This window comes from Pterocles gutturalis, unplaced genomic scaffold (assembly GCF_000699245.1).
Source record: "Pterocles gutturalis isolate BGI_N339 unplaced genomic scaffold, ASM69924v1 scaffold9186, whole genome shotgun sequence".
NCBI classification, from domain to species: Eukaryota; Metazoa; Chordata; class Aves; order Pterocliformes; family Pteroclidae; genus Pterocles; species Pterocles gutturalis.
This window is the reverse complement of record NW_010103026.1, coordinates 67,126-86,733: the sequence shown is the minus strand read 5'-3', so window position 1 is coordinate 86,733 and position 19,608 is coordinate 67,126. Positions and strand designations below refer to the sequence as shown.

General features: G+C 42.6%; 1 protein-coding gene across 1 annotated transcript; it reads left to right on the top strand.

The window, feature by feature from the left end:
* The first annotated feature begins 8,823 nt into the window (after positions 1-8,823).
* ASMT (acetylserotonin O-methyltransferase) lies at positions 8,824-16,919 on the top strand. Its single transcript, XM_010086524.1, has 8 exons — positions 8,824-8,896; positions 10,710-10,884; positions 12,094-12,223; positions 13,053-13,121; positions 13,623-13,741; positions 14,524-14,664; positions 15,935-16,057; positions 16,708-16,919. The coding sequence occupies exons 1-8, from the start codon at positions 8,825-8,827 to the stop codon at positions 16,917-16,919; spliced, it is 1,041 nt and encodes a 346-aa protein (XP_010084826.1). The 5' UTR covers position 8,824.
* The last annotated feature ends 2,689 nt before the right edge of the window (positions 16,920-19,608 follow it).

Sequence of the window (19,608 nt, the reverse complement as noted above, 5' to 3'; positions counted from 1 at the left end):
CGTTTTATCTAGTCTAACACTTAGCAGTGTTGTTGCTTCAAGTATGTGTTTTGTATCAAAGCTCTCCAAAATCTTTTCAGTGCTGAATCCCCTGAAATGGTTATTGCATCATGTGTTCTTGTACTGGGTCTGGCTGGGATGGAGTTAATGTTCTTCATAGCTGCCAGTGTGGTGCTGTGTTTTGGATTTGTGACAAACAGTGCTGGTAACACTCCAGTGCTTTACCTATTGCTGAGCAGTTCTTGCACAGTGTCAAGGCCTTCTCCATTTCCCATTTTGTGCACATCCCCCCAGGTGGGTAGGCTGAGGTTGGGCAAGACGTTGGGAGGGGACACAACTGGGACAGCTGACCTAAGCTGACCAAGGGGATATCCCATGCCATATAACATCATGTTCAACAATAAAAACAGGGGCTTTTGTCATTCCAAGTTAGCCATTGCTCCAAGACGTGCTGGGCATTAGTCTGCTTGTGGTCTTCATTGATGACGGGATTTGAACTGCGAGGAGACTTGAAAGGAGCTGAAACTGTAATCTTTTAATAAGATCACAAATATAAATTATGCCATGCCCAATATATTTTGTTCAGGTTTTTATTATGGTTGAGGTATGTGCTTGTACTACTGCAAAAAACGCTTGCTGATGCAATAACTTAAAGAATGTAATTTTTGATAGTAAACAATTGCTCTTTTTTCTGTATTGATTGTAAGTCAGTACATTTCTACGAAGTATCTTCTAGGGGTCTTAGTGTTTCAAATTTAAAGAACCTAGGATACCAGCAGGCTTTATAATGGCTTCTAGAAGCTAAAGTACCAAAGTTACTGATACTTTTGCCTACTCTGGATGAATGTTGTGATGCTGATTGCTTAAATCTTACCTGATTGTTTGGATTTGCAAGACTGACAACTTTCAGGAGCTGTCTGAAAGCAGATAAAACTAGTTGGTCTTTTAAATTCTATTTCAGTGTATGTCTGTTGAATGACTTTGAGTTGATATGAAAAGATAAGTATTTAATGTCTATCTTTTGCTGTTTTAGCTACTTTAAGGCAACGTCCTTTTGATATAACTTCAAACTTTGATCAACAAACTTTGTTCTAATTCATGGAGTTCAAATAATCCACACTACTGTTCTTGTTTAATTATTAAATTTACAGTGCTTAAATCACACTGCAGTCACAGGTTCTGATATAAATGTTAAGGAAACTGAAGAGTATAAGATTTAGTAACAGTTGTCAAAGACATACCAAACTAATAAATACTACTGAAACATTGAATTTATGTTGGTATGGTTGAGTATGGGTTAGAGACTGACATAGCTACTATGCTAGCTCTCTAGTTTCAGACCCTTAGCTGCTAGAAATCCAATCCAATGAGAATGTCTGCAAAGGTATCTGCCTCTTTACCTCTGGAACTGCTCAGTGAGGATTATGTACCAGTAGTAACCTGACTCTTTGCCTAGGGTTGTCATGAGTTGCATGTTACCTATGTCCCATTGCATCGAATTTACATATCTTATTCCATTTGTCTGCCAATATTCAGGGCTTGGTTTTGTACTGGGGCTTTGTTCTCCTGGGTTGTAAGCAGGAATATACATTTATTCACTGTTTTTATTGGAACGTGAAGGATCTGAGTAAGCAAGACTTAAGTCTCTGTTTCTTCTCCATTAGAGTACTGTTTGAAAAGTTGGAGCCTGGATGTCAAGCCTTTGTCTTGACTGAACACATGGCAGCCCCAGAGGTATAGGATAGAGATGGGGAAAGAAATCCTTGAAGATCATAGAAACATACAATACCAGGTTGGAAGGGGCCTCAAGGATCATCTGGTTGCACCTTTCTTGGCAAAAGCACAATCCAGACAAGATGGTCCAGACAAGAGGGCCCAGCACCCTGTCCAGCTGAATCTTAAAAGTGTCCAATGTTGGGGAATCCACCACTTCCCTAGGGAGACTATTCCAATGGCTGATTGTTCTCATTGTGAAAAATTTTCCTCACGTGTCCAGTTGGAATCTTCCCAGGAGAAACTTGTATGCATTACCCCTCTGTCTTTTCCATGTAATTCCTTGTAAAAAGGGAGTCTCCATCTTCTTTGTAGCCACCCTTTAAATACTGAAATATGGTGATAAGGTCTCCCCTAAGCCTTCTTTTCTCAAGGGTGAACAAACCCAGTTCTCTCAGCCTTCCCTCATGTGGCAGGCTTCCCAGACCTTTGATAATCTTTGTGGCCGTTCTTTGGACCCTTTCCAGCCTGTCCACGTCTTTTGTTGCATAGCAGGGACCAAATCTGAACACAGCATTCCAGGTGTGGCCTGACAAGTGCTGAGTAGAGTGGGATAGTGATTTCTTTATCTCTGCTGGTGATGACCTTGTGGATGCAACCCAGCATCCTGTTAGGTTTCTTTGCCAGAGCAGCCAACTGTTCACTCATATTGAGCTTGTCCACCAGGACCCCCAGGTCCCTTTCCACTGAGCTGCTCCCCAGCTGGGTAGGTGCTGCACTCCTGGATTATGTTTTCCCAGATGCAAGACCTTACACTTGTCCTTGCTGAACTTCGTAAGGTTCTTGTTAGCCCACTCTTCCAGCCTATCCAGGTCTTCCTGGAGGGTGGCTCTCCCTTCCGAAGTGTCCACTTCCCCACTCAGTTTGGTATCATCAGCAAACTTCATCAGGGTACACTTGATCCCATCATCCAGATCCCTTAGGAAGATATTAAACAGTGTTGGGCCCAATATCGATCCCCGGGGAACCCCACTTGTCACAGGTTACCGGTCTGAAAAGGAGCTATTTACCCCCACCCTCTCGGTGTGCCCAAGATGATGGAAGACTTCAGTACAAGTCATTCCTCCAGAAGCGTTAGACTTATCTCATGCATTTGACTTTATTTTTCATCCTGCTTTCAAGCTCTGGAGCTCTTCCCATGCTATTGCAAAGCCAAGAACTCAAATGGTTCCCAACCTCTTGCTCTGTGTCAGTCAGCCATACTCGTAAATTAATTTTAAGCTTACTTTAAGATCAGCTTTTGTTGCTGGGAAACAGGTTCACTCTTTACTGGTATGTTTTTTTCTTTCAGTGGAAGAAAAATGTCCTCAGTGAGTAGGCCTGGCATGGTGTAAACATGGGGTGTAAATGACATTAAGCCATGGATTGGGCAACTCCACAGTACAGCACTGTGTTTGTGGCTGCTGGAAAGCCTTGGCAGCAGTGAAAGAAACCTCTGAGCCCTATTCCACTTACTGAGTTCCAAGAAACGCTCAGGATTTCTTCTGATGTTATGCCTCCATTCTTGAGTCATAAGTCACTCAATGAGACAGGAGGAGGATGTTCTCAGTTGTGAAGATGCACCTCTCTTCTTGCACTCAGCTCCAGGAGAGATTTCACACCTGTCACCACAAAACACAATATCTCTCTTTTGTCCCGATAGAGGTGCCAGGAGGATAGGATCAGGCCAGTGGGAACCCATCTTGCTCTTGAGGATTTGTGGGGTTCAGAAGTGTAATCATTTAATGATACAAGGCAGCATGTGACCTCTTCGCATTTAAGAATGAGGACTCCGCTTGTCACAGACCACTTGCAGCAAAGTGTGAGCTGTGGGGGCTGGGAAGGTTGTATGCCAAAGCTCCTGAGGCTCCCTGTGCTGTGCAGGACTAGTGTGTGCTGTCCCTGCGCGTGCTGCTGCCTCACTGTGGCTGCCTGGAGTGGTTTTCCTGTAGCCCTTGTTAAACCAAGAACATGAGCCTCGAAAGGGCAGGTAATCCAAGTTCCTGTTGCTATGGTCAGTAATTTTGTAATTTTGACAGTGTATGAGACTGACATTGCCAGAAGTAATTGATGTTAGTAAGAAAGGTTACCAAAGCTGTGACCATATCAGGTTTTTTTTTTCTAATTGGCTTTGCCTTTATGGAGTAATCTGTTCAATGACCTGGAATAAGGGTATATGCATTATTAGATATGCATATAAAAACATTTGATATGTTATCCTGAAGCATAATCTTGAAAGCTGTTAGAGAAAATGGGAATTTTTGCAGTGCCTCCCAAAATTGTGAGCACAGGACTGTACCAAGGACCACAAGGCTATACAGGCAAACCAATGAGAGGTGATCACTGATCAGTTCTACCTGGAGATCACACCAGTGTCAGCTTTAGGGCACTTCTTGAACATGTATGGGATCGTGTAACAGACTATTGCAGCTGCTCATGTTTGATAGCAGAGGTAGAGATGTTAGATTCTGTATAAGAAAGCAATTAAACCAATAAGTTTGGCAGATGCCTTAATTCATAAATGGATGAGCAGAATTGACCACTGATGTCTTGTATTGCTATACAAGCTAAGGGATTTTTTTATTATAATTAAGAGAAGATATATGTGTTGCCTGTGTTTTGATCTGGTATCCTGCCTTTGAGGTTTGGTTATGATCTGGATACAACACCCATTTCATTACGCTTATGTTGCATTCTGTTGATCTGGTCTTTCCCCAGCCCAATAAACGTGTTATTTGCAGAATGTATCTTTTGCTGCCTCACAATAAATTTGCAGAGTTGTCTCTAGTGTTTGTATAAAGCAGAAAGCTAGCTGCAGTTGATCCTTTAGAACTGGGTGGGCAGAATGGATCTCCCTAGTGTCTTACATTCCTACGTGTGTAAGTGTCTCCATTTTTTTGTACTTAATCTGACACAGGGCTCTTGGGGCTTTTTTGAAATGGTATGCAGCACTGTCCTTTCTTCCTTAGTCACAGCACACCAAATGAATTTGATCTGGTTCCCCATCACATGCTGCATCCCCTGAATACGTCTCCTGCTGCGTCACAAAAAAAAAAAAAAAAAAAAAAAATAATACTCGCGCCAAAAAAAAAAAAAAAAAAAAAAAAATCATAGATTAGCTCCAGCAGATGCTTTGCTGTAGTAGAAGGTTATAAAACTTTTGAAAGGATAAGGCTGATTGGAATTGTTTTCTAATTGATACCTAATCTAGTTGCATGTGCACTGACACGTGCAAAGTGAGCTCTACCTGCTCTGGATGGGATGCCCAGGAGTGCTCTCCTTGGAACTGGATAATTTGTAGGACAACATGAAGGGATAATGGTGTGGTAGCACCACAGTCACTCTTAGACAGCAGTCTCAGCCTGCCAACAAAGTGTCTGAACAAGGATTGATCACCCTCAGACCAGGTCTTCCTTACAGTTCTGCGTATGATTCCAGACAAGTGCCTGTAAGTGCTCTGAGGAATTACCTGGTGGTGTCTGTTACTTCCTACTTTAACTGGAAAAGGGAAGGGCCGGCAAAGTCTGTTCTACTCACTGCAACTGTCATTACTGGCAGACAGCATAACACTGTAAAATTGACGTGAGCCACAAGGTAAAAGGACTTGAGGAGTGCTTGCCTGTGCCAAGCCACGGGGCACTTCTTTCTGAAGCTGTATTTTTTGAAGAAATGGAGGAGAGGATTGTCAGATTAGCAAGTATAAAATGGCCTGTTTCCAGTTGCGTGTCCACTAATGGCCTTTGTGATGCTTGACAGAGCACAAGTCATTTCTGACATGACAGCCTGCCTCAGCTGCTGGTTTTGCATCTCTCTCTCTTTAAAGTTTTGGCCTCCACCATTTTTAGCTAGTGAACCTGTCTGTCCTCAGTGAGACTATGCCTCTTATCTGCTGGGACCTTCCTCTGACAGATCTCTATGATCACAGTTTGACTGAATTATTTGCTGAGAGATTATTTGCAGTCCAGGAAGTTAAACCAAGAACAACTCTTGATTGCTTGTGGTGATCTTTAAAAGACATTCTCAGTCAGAGTTTTTGCTGTGAGGAAAACTGAGGAGGAGGGAGGGTTTGCTTAGGGAATGAGCCGGGTATACAGGATTTCCTGTCTTTTCCAAATGCCCACCGGTAGTATATGTGATGTAAAAAGGAAAAAAAAAAAAAAAGTTGTGTCAAAACCTGACAGAATCAATAGTCATGTTACTAGGGAAATGCATCTATTGTAAAATGTGAGAAGAATTAGAAGTTGTAAAAGAGCAAATGAGCATTTTGTTAAAACTGGATGTTGTGCTTCAAAGAAAAAGTATGATACTGAGTGTCTTGGCTTTTTAGGATTCTTAAAAAAAAAAAAAAAAAAAAGGCACAAGCTATATTATCTTAATGCACTTCCAGGCCATCTGATATCAGCTGGGCATACTTAGAGGCTTAAGAATGATAGCGAGGCCCAGTTGTTTCCATACTGGCATTACTGAAGCTCATTATCATAGTCACATCCCCAAGATATGTACTTGTTGCTTATAAGGAAGGTTACGTGTGTGAAAATAGTGTCGTCTGCCATTTCTCACCAGCAGACATGTTAATTTTACTAAATCTGCCTTGTTCCTAGATAATTTCTTAAACTCAAATGTTATGCAAAAATGACTTAACTATTCTTTGTGTAGTATTTGTCTGTAGTGAGTCATTTAGGCAAATCAAAATTCATCACCAAAATAGAACTGTGGAGGTAAAGTAACAGCTTTAACCTGTCAGTGGTCTAAGTGTTACGACACAAACCTTGATGGGGTTTTCAGAGAAAGCAAGCCATTACAATTTCATCTTCATGAATGCATTTGTAGCTTAAAAGGAGCTTAGACTTTAAGCCTCAATAACAGTTTACTTAGAAACAGCAACACACAGTGTGTGGCTTTGCATCAGTCTCATATGAGTTATCTGCAACCCTCCTTCCGTACATCTTGCTCCTGGTAGTAATCTCATTAGATGATTACATCTGGTGTCCTCAACAGACAGATTTAGTCATAATTGAAAAAGTACTCCAAGTGGGTTTAATTAACTGTTTGGTCATTTTATTACCAACTTCTTGTACTCTATAACTTTGCCGTAAGTGAAGTGAATTTATGGCTCGTTAGGACATGATAGACTACAGTAGTGCACGTAACCATCTGTTATTTAGTCAAAACTGCAAGCATCAAGGGTTGAACATTTTTATACTCATGAATCTTTCATGCAGCCATACTAAAGGTCACTAAAGGTAATATCTGATTACCAATCTGTGGCTGAGCCATTTGAGGAAAGTGGTCTGTAAGCTGGTGAGCACCAGCTAGCTCTTCCTTGAGTTGTTTTATTTAGCTCAGTGGAAGAGAAATGTATACTTCAGTGTGGCAAGTATTTGCTTTGAGCATGGCTGATGGCCTGGATCAAAATAGCTGTTATGAAATCAGTTGTCCCAGGAACAGGAAATCTTTATGCTTGGGCAGAATTGCACCAATTTGTTTATCAGTAGCAGGCAGGCAGAGTTGCAGAATTTGCCTTTGACAGAGGAATATTTTTATTTTCCTACACCCTTCTAATCATTTGGCTAACAATATTATCTTTGGCTAGTGATATTTATCTATGTACAGTTTATTTCTCTGTTGACATTGGAGGAGGGGGAAAGCTGTTGAGGGAAAGCAGTTGACCTGTTTATCCATATGGTTGGAGACTTAGAAGGTTGTGAGCTTTCTTTTCCTATGGGGCTGTATTTGGGATGGATTTGAGGAACTGAAAAAGCTCTAACGTGTTCAGTAAGAGTGGGACCAGATTTGTGCAAGTTAATGAACTTTGCAGGATTGCACTTAGTGCATGTGCAGACGGAAGTTCCTAAATAGAAACTGAGCTCATGTGCTAGCCTTGAGGTGGGAATAGCTGGGGAATATGTCCATTATGAATGTAGCTGTGTTCTTGAAATCTGTTGCCCAGGCTTTTCCTTCAGAGAAACCATGTCTCGTTAAATGCAACCTGCACAGATTCCACAGTCACTCTGGCAGAGGAGTGTGATCTCCTGATCTCACCTGAGTGATCATTGTCAGCGCAGACTAGTCACTGCAACGAGGCAGCACAACAAACAGACTCTCATGACTTCCCTTCTGACTGGCTGCTTCTGCACTTAGGGTTGGGGTGTACCCCACAGCCAGCCCCAGGGTCCCCTGGACCCATGCACATCACAGCACATTCCAGCTCCCCTCTGGCTACGCCTCTGTGTTTCTTTTATCCTTTCCGTGGGCACGACTTGCAAACCAGGCCAGGGAAGCACTCGCAGGTTTTCCACACCCATAGTGGAAATTATTCCTGGCATGGACTGTAGTAGGATGTTTTCTTCTCCTTCAGCCTCTTGTGTGGACTCTGCTCTTGGATTATTTCGTCAGTGGCTCTTGCCTGCTCTGTAGTAGTTATGCCAGTCTTTTTCTGTGCAGGGGTAGGGTCTGAGGCCCTGGGCACATGACCCAGAGCCCGAGGCTGAACAAGTCTTTGTTTCAGCATGGTGGAGGTAAGTGCTGTGCATACTCATGCTGTGCTTCAGTGAGCAGTGAGTAGAATTAGTGCCGTGGGTGATACCAGGCTTGGCCAAGAGTATGGCATGACAGCCTTGAGCTGAGCTGATAGTCCTTCAGTCTTAAAACCCTGTGAATGTCCACATTTCACCTGAAGAAGTGTGTTGCCAAATTGTCTTTCCTCTGGAGTCACATCATTGGGCTGACTGACACAGTGGTTCTTGATGCTGTTCTGTACTGATTTCTGTTTTGCTTATTACAAGTTCTTCTGAAGTACCAGCATGTTAAGCAACTGCTGAACTGACAATACAGGTTTTAATCTGCACTGCTTCTTCAGCCTTCTGCTGGATGATGGAAGAGACAAAGAAACAGCTAAACCTGTTAGAAAGACCCACTGAAGCCAAGTAACTTAGCTAACACGTTTTGTAACCATAGTGTTTCTGAGAAGCAATAAGATTAAGTGGCTCAGCTGGTGTGCTCTGTGCCTGGTGGAAAGAAGCTTATTCAGATTAAGAGAACCAGAGAATCTGTGCCTCAGTCCAGAAAGAAGATGGGTTCCACAGGAGACCTTGACTATCCTCAGATCATCTTGCAATACAGCAGTGGCTTTTTAGTCTCAAAGGTAAGAAATATAGCTCCGTTCTGGATAGATATCTAAGAGTATGCAGACAGAAGTATTCAAGGATCTCACTTTAGGTCCTGAATGTAAGTCTTTGGACTGAAAACCATCTCAGACAAATGCATCCTGTCTGCTCATCTGAGCAGGGAGGAAATTTGAAAACATAAAGGATTTGAAAGCGACCTGACCCCGCAGGATAGATTTAGCGTTTATCGAGACCTCTCTGACCTTTGGGGGCTTGGATGAACAGACCTTGTGTCTGCATGAGGCTTCATAAAAAACACAAGAGATTATAGCTGAGGGCTTGCTGTCTGACTGCATCAGATGTGGAAGGTTCCTTTGGTGGTGGGATTTCTTCCCACTTTTCATTTTTGGAGTTTGAGAAACAGAGGGCTGAGTTCAGTTGCCTTTTACTGTCCCTGTTAAGCCATGCAAAGAACAAGATTTTTTCAAGTATCTTCTCAAATAATTTCCTTCCTTCTTCCATGGTTTGTCTGTATGTAATGTGCAGAAGGCTGAGCTTGAAAACTTCTGTGTATTCCTTCTTTTTGAAAGAACGAGTCTGGTAAAATGACTGTTTTTCCAAACAGCATTGGATTCAGGCACAAAGGTAGAACTAGTAGTTCCACTTTCCTTAATATTTACTGTATTTTTTGCCTTTTTTTGTGTGTGAGCACATGGGCATAAAATTATAATACCCGGTGCAGTGGAGATTTTTTCCTCATTTAATATTTAGTTACCTTTCCTATTGTTACTTGCTGCACCTCTGGCCAACAACAGAAGGAATGTCCTTTAAGTTGTGCAAATAGTGCTGCACCCTAAGGCTCGTGAAAGGCAGAGCTGACAGTAAAGAGAATAAAAATGGATAATGAAAAATCCTTTTGCTTGGTGAGAAAGAGGAGTGCCCAATGCTTTCCAAATTAACACTGCTACTATATTTTTGAGAAACAATCTCAACTTTGGTTAAACCACGTTCTTACTGAGAATAAAAGGAGCTTCCCATGGACTTTATCAAATCACTGTAGATACAGGCAGTCAATTGAGTTGATGACTTTGTTACTGTTCTAGGAGCATTTGTGTGGCCACAAAAATAGGCTAATACTTGTAAACTTGACTGCATACAGGTAAAGAAGGATGTTTTTCTTCTGTATCGTTACATGTCTGGCTGAAGGTTGAGGGTTATTCCTGGAGATGGTACACACCTTCCTTCTCTGTGAAAGACAGGGCAATTCTGCTGGCCCGATGAGGCACTCCTTTTGGCTGAGAGGAACCTCCCTGCCTCAGGGAGACCACTGTAGTCATACATGTTAGTCCCTGAAAACAGGGTCCATAGAGTGGGATATTCCTCCCTGTTGCAAGCCACAGGAGAGTCTCCAGAGTTCACTGGAGAGCATACATTAGATCCTTACTTAAACAACAAAACCAACAAAAAACCCTACCACCACACAGTCTTGCCTTTGTGCTTTCCAGGCGAAATGCAAGAGATACTGTGAGAAAGTGCTCTGAAACTAAGGAAGAGACAGGAACATTCACACCCAACACTTGGTCTCTAAATGCGAACCTTTGTGAGCCAAAGACATCAGCTGTATTTACCAGAAAAGGAAAAGAAATTTAAAAAAGCACACTACAAGCACTGTATGGTTTTACCGGTGTTCAGAGAAACTCCAGTTTAATAATTGGACTTGTTTGTGTGAAATATGGTTTTACATGGAAAAATATTATTATGTGTATGTTTTCTGCAACAAAACAGCTTTAAAAATGCAGTAGACTTTGGGCTTTCACCTGATTGCTTGCTCCCGCCTTTTCTTATCCCCAGGTTATGTTCACTGCCTGTGAGTTGGGGGTGTTTGATCTTCTGCTGGAGTCAGGAGAGCCTCTGTCTTCAGGTGCCATTGCTGCGCACTTGGGTACAAGCTCCACAGGGATGGAAAGACTGCTGGATGCCTGTGTGGGATTAAAGCTCTTGGCAGTAGAGTTGACAGAAGAAGGAGGTAATAAAGGCAGAAGAAGGGGAAGAGACTAAAAGACTTTAACCTCATGTTTTTGAAAGTGAGGTGAGGTGTAGTGGCAGAGGTGATATCTAGTGTTAGGCCAGTTACTGTATCTGGAAGGAGGAGAGAATTGCTTGGGAACACTATCCCCTTTTCAGCTGAAAGAGAAGCAGCAAATGTCAGCATGATTAATGGTGTAAAGTAAAACCTGAGTGAACAGCTTTGTATCCCTAAACTTCTCTGCGCAAGAGCCTCAGGTGACTTTGGAAAATATATTCAGAGTCTCTGCAGAGCTGGTCTCAAGAAAACCGAGGTGTGGGCATGATTTTAAACCTTCAAACAAAATGCCAGAGTGGATGGGCAACAGCATGATCTAAAAATATGTTTTGATTTTCTGTGGGGTTTTATCACCATGTGAAGTACTTTGTTAGGTTGCTGATCTGGACTGAGAGGTGATGTAAGTTTGCCTTCGCATCAGAGATGCTGAGTCCATGTGGTCAGAAGGGATCTGTGGCCATCAGACAGCTGGTCAGGACTAGCCAAAGTCTTACAATTTGCATCCCCTGCTCTAGCTTGTGTTGCCTTTCCGTGTTTCAGGGCTTACAGTAGTTGCCCAATGAGTTTAGGGAGAACACGATCTGTCTTTTATATTCCTTTTGTACGCCAGTCACATGGGTGAATGATGCCACTGCAGATGCATTGGAGGAAGCTGGGGGGATTTCTGTGAGTCCGTTGGGCATTCATCTGTCTGCAGAAGGTCCTGCTCTAGTGAGCTGAGAGAGGGTTGCTGTGGTTGGTGTGATGTTTTGGGGACTTGTCTCCCACTTGCTGACCTTGTTGATTGGGAAAAAAAGACTTGTCTGCAAGGCCTTCTCATTTAAATAGAGCATACCAAAAACTTTTTCTGGTCGTGGAAGCCTATAGGTAAATGATGATACTTGTAAGGCATTCTTCTTGCTGTTCTTGAAAGAAGTGTTTGGTGCTGGAGTAAGTGCATGTAGATAGTGTTTACTCACATTGGATGGGGCAGCACACATTTCAGAAGCCCTCACCCACTGCTTGTTGCAGTGGAAGAACTGATTGTAGCAGCAATGTGTTTGTGTCTTTGGTCATATAGACATCTTCTGGTGATAAGTACCATGCTGTGTGATAGGTTTGGTGAGGCGGTATATTATACATATTAGTAAATACATTTATTTCACCCTTTAGCCCTCTACAGAAACACAGACATTTCCAACATCTACCTTACAAAATCAAGTCCCAAGTCTCAGTATCATATTATGATGTATTACTCCAATACAGTCTACTTGTGCTGGCACTATCTGGCTGATGCTGTGAGGTAAGGAGGAGTGTTGTGCACTGTCTGTTGCAGACTGCTTTGTGGCATCTGTGTGGCTGCTCGCAGAGTAGTGTGTTTCTGGGAAAGGGCACAATGAAGATGCTGGCTGCTTCTCAGAAAGAAAATCCAACAAATCATTTTGGCCACACAGCCAATACGTTTTCTTGTTTTCCATTTCTGTGTGTTCTTTTTTTTCCTTTTCCTCTGATTGTAGAGATCATATAGAAGTCAGATTTCTGTGTGTTTGACCTTCAGGAAACCATTTGATCACTACAGTGGTTCTTACTTGAGGAGACATCAACGAAGTAAATGATGAATAGTGATGGCTAAGGATAGTTCTGTTGCAAAGGTGTATGGGACTAGTTTAATATGGGTTTGAGTCTCACTTGTTCCAGTCCATGCAACTGATGATCAAACATGGTGTGTGTGATGGTGGTGATTGCACCAGTCTCGCACCTTTACCTGAGATGTGTTCCCATAAATCATAGAATCATAAAATGGTTCGGGTTGGAAGGGACCTTAAAGATCATGTAGTTCCAACCCCCCTGCCACGGGCAGGGACACCTTCCACTAGATCAGGTTGCTCAAAGCCCTGTCCAACATGGCCTTGAAAAGAACCATTCTTGTGAAAGGTTGAGAAATACATCAGCATATTTTGGGGTGGCAAGTAAGAGTGCCTTTACAGACATTACAAACAGGATGGCAAATATTCTCTACAAAGTTGAACACCTTCCACAGTGATGAACTAGCTGAAACTTCAGCCCTGAGGTGTGTTTGGTGAAAGAAAAAGAAATCCACACTCATATGCTTTTTTTGGTTACTATTTTAGAGAAGGAAGAAACCAATATGAAAGGGCTTTTGGCATTTCATCTAAAGACCCTTTTGGAGCAATGTACAGGTAATCATTAGTATCTTTATAAAAATGTTATTATTCTTCTTGTAGGTAAAATTAATGTTTTAAATTGTGCCTCAAGACAAATATGATGATGTGAGAATGCCAGTCATCAGAACCATCATGCAGCATTTCCTTTCTCAGCAATATCCATTACTGGTACACTGTCTGATATTTTGAATAGAAGTATATAATTTCCTATTCTGAAAAATATATCACAGGTCTCTGGCACAGAGGCAATGGTAGTTGAAGGAAAAAAAAAATCCCTTGGAAGCCTGAGAATTAGCAGCATAAGACATTGTGGGACTTCGCTAGGCTTAATTCCCTATTTAAATGCATGAATGCATAGCTGTACGCTTCTGCTACAGTAAGACTCAAGGTAGGTTTGTATGCAAAGAGAATATATTCAGTGTCAATAAAAACAGAGATTAGTGTTCATGCTAAAACTTGCTACCAAAGATATTGTAAATTACCTTTTCTACGTGTTGTGTCTGTTTGCATTACTAGATCAGAAGAAGAAGTGCTGAAATTCATGGCTGGCCAGAACTCAGTATGGAGAATATGCGGCAGAGATGTTCTTGCTGCATTTGATCTTTCCCCATTCACACAGATTTATGACCTAGGAGGTACGCATAAGTAGATCTTTAACAAACCTCTCAACTGTCTTCTTCGACAAGCTCTGAAAAGAAAAATAACTCCTACGTTATCTGATGGGTACAGCAATGGAAAGCAGGACACATCTCAGCAATAAAGGGGGCATTTCACTGATTTGTCTGGGTTAAAAAGAGAAATGTGAGAGTGGTGAGAGCATTAGGAAGCTAAATTCTTTTCTCTACAGTCTAATTTGTTTGAGTAGTGGACCACCCCCTTATGTACGTGGCAGGTTTGGCATTTTTTCTTGCCTTGCTTGACACATTCTTCTGGTGCCAGTTTTTCCCTCCTCCCCTTCAGCCAGTGTTGTTAAGTTGAGCTATTGTCTGCAGCCTCTTACCCTGCAGCACGTCACTGTCCCAGCGCTGCTGAGCACTGCCAGGATTCATGGGAACCATCAGGCTCCCTCACGGGCTCTGTCTCTGCTTCCCCAGTGCCTGGTTTAGTGGCTCTGTTTTTCATTTCCCACCTTCCAGCATCCACAGCTGGGGTCTGGCTGAGGGGGTGCGTAAGAGCTGTAAGGGCTGGGGCTTGACGCCATAGGCCTGGGTACTGGGGCCCAGTGGCTTCCTGCAGAGCAAACGGAGGCGGTGGCCTCTCCTGTCCCTCCTCTTCCCTTTCAGCAACATGTAGGGAGCAAATGTACCTTGCCAGTTGCCATGAGGCCGAATGCAGTGTTGCCTGCATCGCTTCATGGGGGTGCTGCTGAACAGGTTGGTTTTGTGTCAGCACTGACTTTCTTTTGCTCTCCCCAAAGGAGGTGGAGGAGCTTTGGCCCAGGAATGTGTTTCATTGTACCCAAATTCCACGGTCACAATTTATGACCTGCCGAAAGTTGTGCAAGTGGCCAAAGAGCAATTTATTCCTCCTGACGAGCGCCAGATCGCTTTCCATGAAGGTAGGTATGGACAGCAATGTGGTGTCACAGCTGTTGCTCCCGAGCCCCTGGTCTCTGCTCAGAGGTACCATACCGGAGGCTTAGGTCTCCAGCTGCCCCTTACGTGGGCAGAACATCCCAGACTGCAGCTTCCCCAGCCCAGGTTTGTGATTCACTGCTGCTGCAAGGCTGTCTCAGTCGTGCACCTGCAGCTACCTTCTCTCAGAAACATGACTCGGTTATTCAGCAACCCAGTAACTCTTTACTGCTGAGTGCAACTTTTTGATTACTTAGAACATGGGTACTTTAAAAAAAAAAAAGTCCTATAATTTTGAAAAACTGTCATGCCATGTTATAAATCTGCTTAACGCTCCCTTTTCTCCTGTGCGGACCTCCTGCCACATGTGTGGGATGCCAGGCTTGCTCTGAGCAAGGGATTTCCCTTCTCTGGTAATGATTGTTAGACTTTCCAGTCCTGAGATATTTCAGAGTGTGGATGAACTAGCCCATATTCCTCTTGCCCAGTTCACAGATCTTGCATGGTCTTTGCACCTTGTGTGATGAAACTGGATGTAAGGAGATCTAATTTTTAGTGTTTTCAAAAGCCTTTGAAGTGTTGGAATGACTTAATATTGGTTGAAGCTCTGAGAAAGGAAAGAAGCCTTTGAGGAAGGAAAGGAGTATATAAAAATGAAGATGGAGAAACACAAGAAATGTTATGTGTGCCAGCGATGCGAAAAATTTTGGGTCGGAAATGACAAAGTGAGATGCAGAGAGGAAAATATTAATTCAGTACACCATGTGCTGAACAAAAGGCATGACGACTAAGCTAGTGGTAAGAAGTGAGAGGGGTGTATTTTTTCCTTGTGGATTTATGATGTAGCTCTGTGGTTACTGAATGTTTTTGAAAATTTGCTTGAATAAGAGAATTTTCTTCCTTTATTTCATGACAGTTTATCACAGAAATCATGAGAAACTGTCTCTACTTTTTAATGCTTTATGAATCTGAATTCCTGTCATTGAAGAAAACTTAGACTCAAATGCTTTCCTGTGCATCAATGGCTGGTTTAGGTGAGCTACTGCTTTTAAACATTTCAGACCTTCTTGAGACTGAACAGGAACAAAATCCCCTCTGCAGTGCCATAGAAGACTTTTACCTGGTAACTCTGCTGTCTGACGTTGTTGATGGATATGTCAAGCCCAGAGTCCTTAGAACTCCACAGAACTGAAAATATTTGCTTAACACTGTGTTTTGGGGGATTTGTGTAATACATGTATTCTTGCTTTGCAGGAGATTTCTTTAATGATTCGATTCCAGAAGCTGACCTCTATATTTTATCCAAGATACTGCATGATTGGGATGATGACAAATGCAGGCAGCTGCTGGAAAAAGTCCACAAGGCTTGCAAACCTGGTAGGTGTGAGCTCTTGAAGAGCAAGAAGACTCTCACCTGTCAGTTACGTGAAGCACACCAGTCTTGATGTGCAATTTGGGTGGCAGAGATTCAGTGCAGAGGTGTCTTGGTTTAGTATTTTGGTTTCCTGAGCCAGCCACGTACGGCTGAGCCAAACAAAGCCTCATCTAAGTTCTCATTATCTAGCTTCCAGTTTTAGTCTCCTACTCCACAGGGACTCTTCTTTCAGCATATTTAAGTATAAAGAATGGGGATTTGGGGAATTGTTTACACAGACAGGTGTATAGATCATAATGAAAATCCTGTTAAGCATAACATTGATCCCTTGAGTCTTGAAAACACTGCCTACAGATCTGGGTTCTCTGCAAAATCAGTAAGTTTCTGTGGATTTCAGCTGGGGGAAATGGGAATTTCCATCCCAGCAGTAGCATCCCCTTCAACCCTGGTACGTCAGGACCTACATAGCCAAGCAGAGGCACACTGCAATGCTTTTGCTCTTGCATTGTCTTCTGTGATACTGAAATATGACTTAACGTGCAGGATGCTTCTTCCTGAAACTAAAGCTTACGTTCTGGTCTAGTAACTCAGTTGCAAAATATCTTGTCTCTTCAGAGCTCAGCCTGTGTTTGATTTCTCTTTATTCAACCAGGTGGTGGAGTGCTGCTGGTTGAATCCCTTCTGAATGAAGACAGAAGTGGGCCTTTAGAAACCCAACTGTATTCAATGAATATGTTGGTCCAGACAGAAGGAAAAGAGCGAACAGCATCAGAGTACAGCAGGCTCCTTGAGGCAGCTGGCTTCAGAGAGATTCAAGTCAAGAGGACTGGAAAACTCTATGATGCTGTTTTAGGAAGGAAATAGGAGTACCCCCTTTATGTATCTAACAAGATAGAATAAGTGGAGCAATGTGATATTCTCTTCATAGAAGACAATCAACTTGGCTTTTACTTAAGACAGCAAACTTTTTGTAAGCTGATACATTGTCAAGGAGAATCACTAATGACAGACTTTGAGGGTACACGGATTGTGAGCCTGGCAGCCTGATTAGGGCTTGCCTTTGGGTCTGGAAAGGAGAGAAAGAAATCAACACCTGTTCCACAAGAAATAACCTATGAAAGAAATGTGCAGTGTGTCTGCTTCAGATTTTTTCATTCTTTACAACTTTAACACTGTGTCTGACAAAAACATAGCTGAATTTCTACTTGGATTCCTGCAAAATAAAACTGATCTCTGTAGTGAGATGTGTTACCTGCACTTTTATTCCCGGGGAATTGATATAGTATAAACAGACCAAGTTATGTCTCCTTGTGGTTAGTCTTTTCAGAGTTCTGGGAGAAATCCTGTCTGAGCTTTGGGGAGGTTGGCATGAAAAAATTATATTATTTTTTTAAATTCCTCTAGATTTTGATTTAAGTTATGAAAAAGATTTTGTAGTTCGGTGATTGGCTGAAGCACAGTGATGCTCTTTACACGGCAGGCCCTGAGATGACAGTTGAGAGGGAGAATGATGCAGCCAAGTCATTCAGTTACATACTGCGCAAGTCCTTATTGCATGCCTGCTGCTATTTCTTTAAATCATTTAGTCAAGCACAACCTACCATAACCCACACAGTTCTTGTAAGCAGAATTACAGATTTCTGGCATGAGAAATGTTTGGAGAAGGCACCAGAAAGTCAATTTGCAGTTGTGGCTTGAGCACTAACTGCATTTGCACATTGAGCTGCATACCAAAGGAGCCTGAGTGGTAGTTTTCTTAGTAGCCATCTATAGGTGCCTCCGGTTCCTTTGATTGTAGGAGGAGCATGGGGAGAAAGTAGCCTCACTAGGGTTCTTCTGTCACATTCTGTGATAGGCACAAAATCAATCAAAAGGCTGTCCTTCTCACCCTTAAAAGTAACAGTTCATGAGCCACTGTGCAGGCAGTGGGTTTATGCCTGAATAGGATCTCACCCTATAGATATTGAAAGGATATTGCAGGAGTTGGCGTAAGTGGTTTTGGAGAGTTCCCTCGTAAGCTGCAGTCACCGTGCAGTGTTCCCTATGTGCGAGTTACATGGCATGAAGGTGACTTTGCCAGGAGCTGCAGCCTGTGAGTAATGTGTTCTGAATGCTTGCTCACTTTCCAGACAAAGTGAGGTGCAGCAGCCAGGCACCAAGGCAAATAATGAAATGAGGCTGTCCAGGCCTTTGTTGATTCCTCCCTTGCCCCCCCCCCCTCAAAAAAAACAAATGTTCAGAGAAATTATTTTGCGGCTTTGACTGTACCAAGCAGCCAGTGAAGTATGCTGGGGAAAAAAACAAAACTCCTGTCTGGAATTTTTCTGATACACTTTTTCACCAAAACTTCTGTATACCCATGGACTGGTGTTTCCACATGTGGCTCCACTGTTTCCTCAGCCAGTAGACAGGCCAGTCATGCCCAGCATGCTGCAGCTGCATATATAAATTGACACATCATATAACCTTGATGAGTCAGAGGATACCTGTCTCGGCTGCTGTCAGTGGTAATTCTGCCCTTGACTTGAAAAAAAGCATGGCAGGCTGTTTTGATTTGTCAAAACAAATTCCCTAAAGACAGTAATTCTGCAATGTGTGATTCACAACATGCTCTGAGTGTCATTAACTTACCAGTGAGTGGCTTGTGCACAACTTGAATAGGCAAGATGCACACCTGCTTCTGACATGCTAGATCAAGGTTCAAAGATGCCAGGTCTTTAAAGAACAGGATTGACCCATCATTACCTGGAATACAGAGAGATGGAAATGAATGAAGTGGAAAATGATGATTGCAGAATTTGAAGATCAGTGGTATTTAAATGACTTTTAAGGGTCAGATGTGATGTCCCATCAGAGCAGCTAAACACCAACACAGGATCTCAGCGTGCCTTCGCTGCCTGTGTGAAGCAGGAACTCCAGCTGGCTGTAGCCTTGGCTGCTCATTCCTTATCTGCTAGTAGGCATTTGAACATCCAGCTTCTGGGGGTGATGCTAAAGTATTCTTGGCTACTCTCTGATGCTAGATGACCAAGGAAATACTGGATATATGCATAAGTAAGATACTAAAATTCTATGTTCACCTTCGGAGACCAGACTTTTGAAACCACAGAATAATGTAATAAGAGGATTTGTGCAGTTCCCATTAGACTATATTAATTTATCTACTCAGTTCTGATTTTACTAGTCTTCTTCTTTTTCTTCACCGCCCTGCCCTTTAATCCACAGTGTGTTTAACCTCCTCGTCCTCCAGAGCCTCTCTCTTTTCCCATGTGCCTTTAACCTTTGTCCATCCTTTTGTCCTTCCTTCCTGACCTTCTGCTCTACAAGCACAGAACAAGTCAATGCCAGAGTACCAGAGTAAGCCCAGAGTGCTCTGAGCTTAAGACCTGCTTTGACAGAGCAGTGGCATAGCTGGTCTCATCAGAGCCTCTTCCTTTTTTTTTTTTCCTTTGTGTGTTTTTGTTTTTTTTTTTTTTTTTAAATGACAAACACTAGGAAGACCTGAAACAAGGGCTTTGCTGTATGCAGGCAAATTAAAACCCTGTTTTCTCTA

Coding starts and splice junctions, on each gene's coding strand:
- ASMT (XM_010086524.1), top strand. CDS start 8,825: ATGGGTTCCACAGGAGACCTTGACTATCCTCAGATCATCTTGCAATAC. Junction 8,897..10,709: donor GTGGCTTTTTAGTCTCAAAG/GTAAGAAATATA, acceptor TCTTATCCCCAG/GTTATGTTCACTGCCTGTGA. Junction 10,885..12,093: donor AGAGTTGACAGAAGAAGGAG/GTAATAAAGGCA, acceptor TTCACCCTTTAG/CCCTCTACAGAAACACAGAC.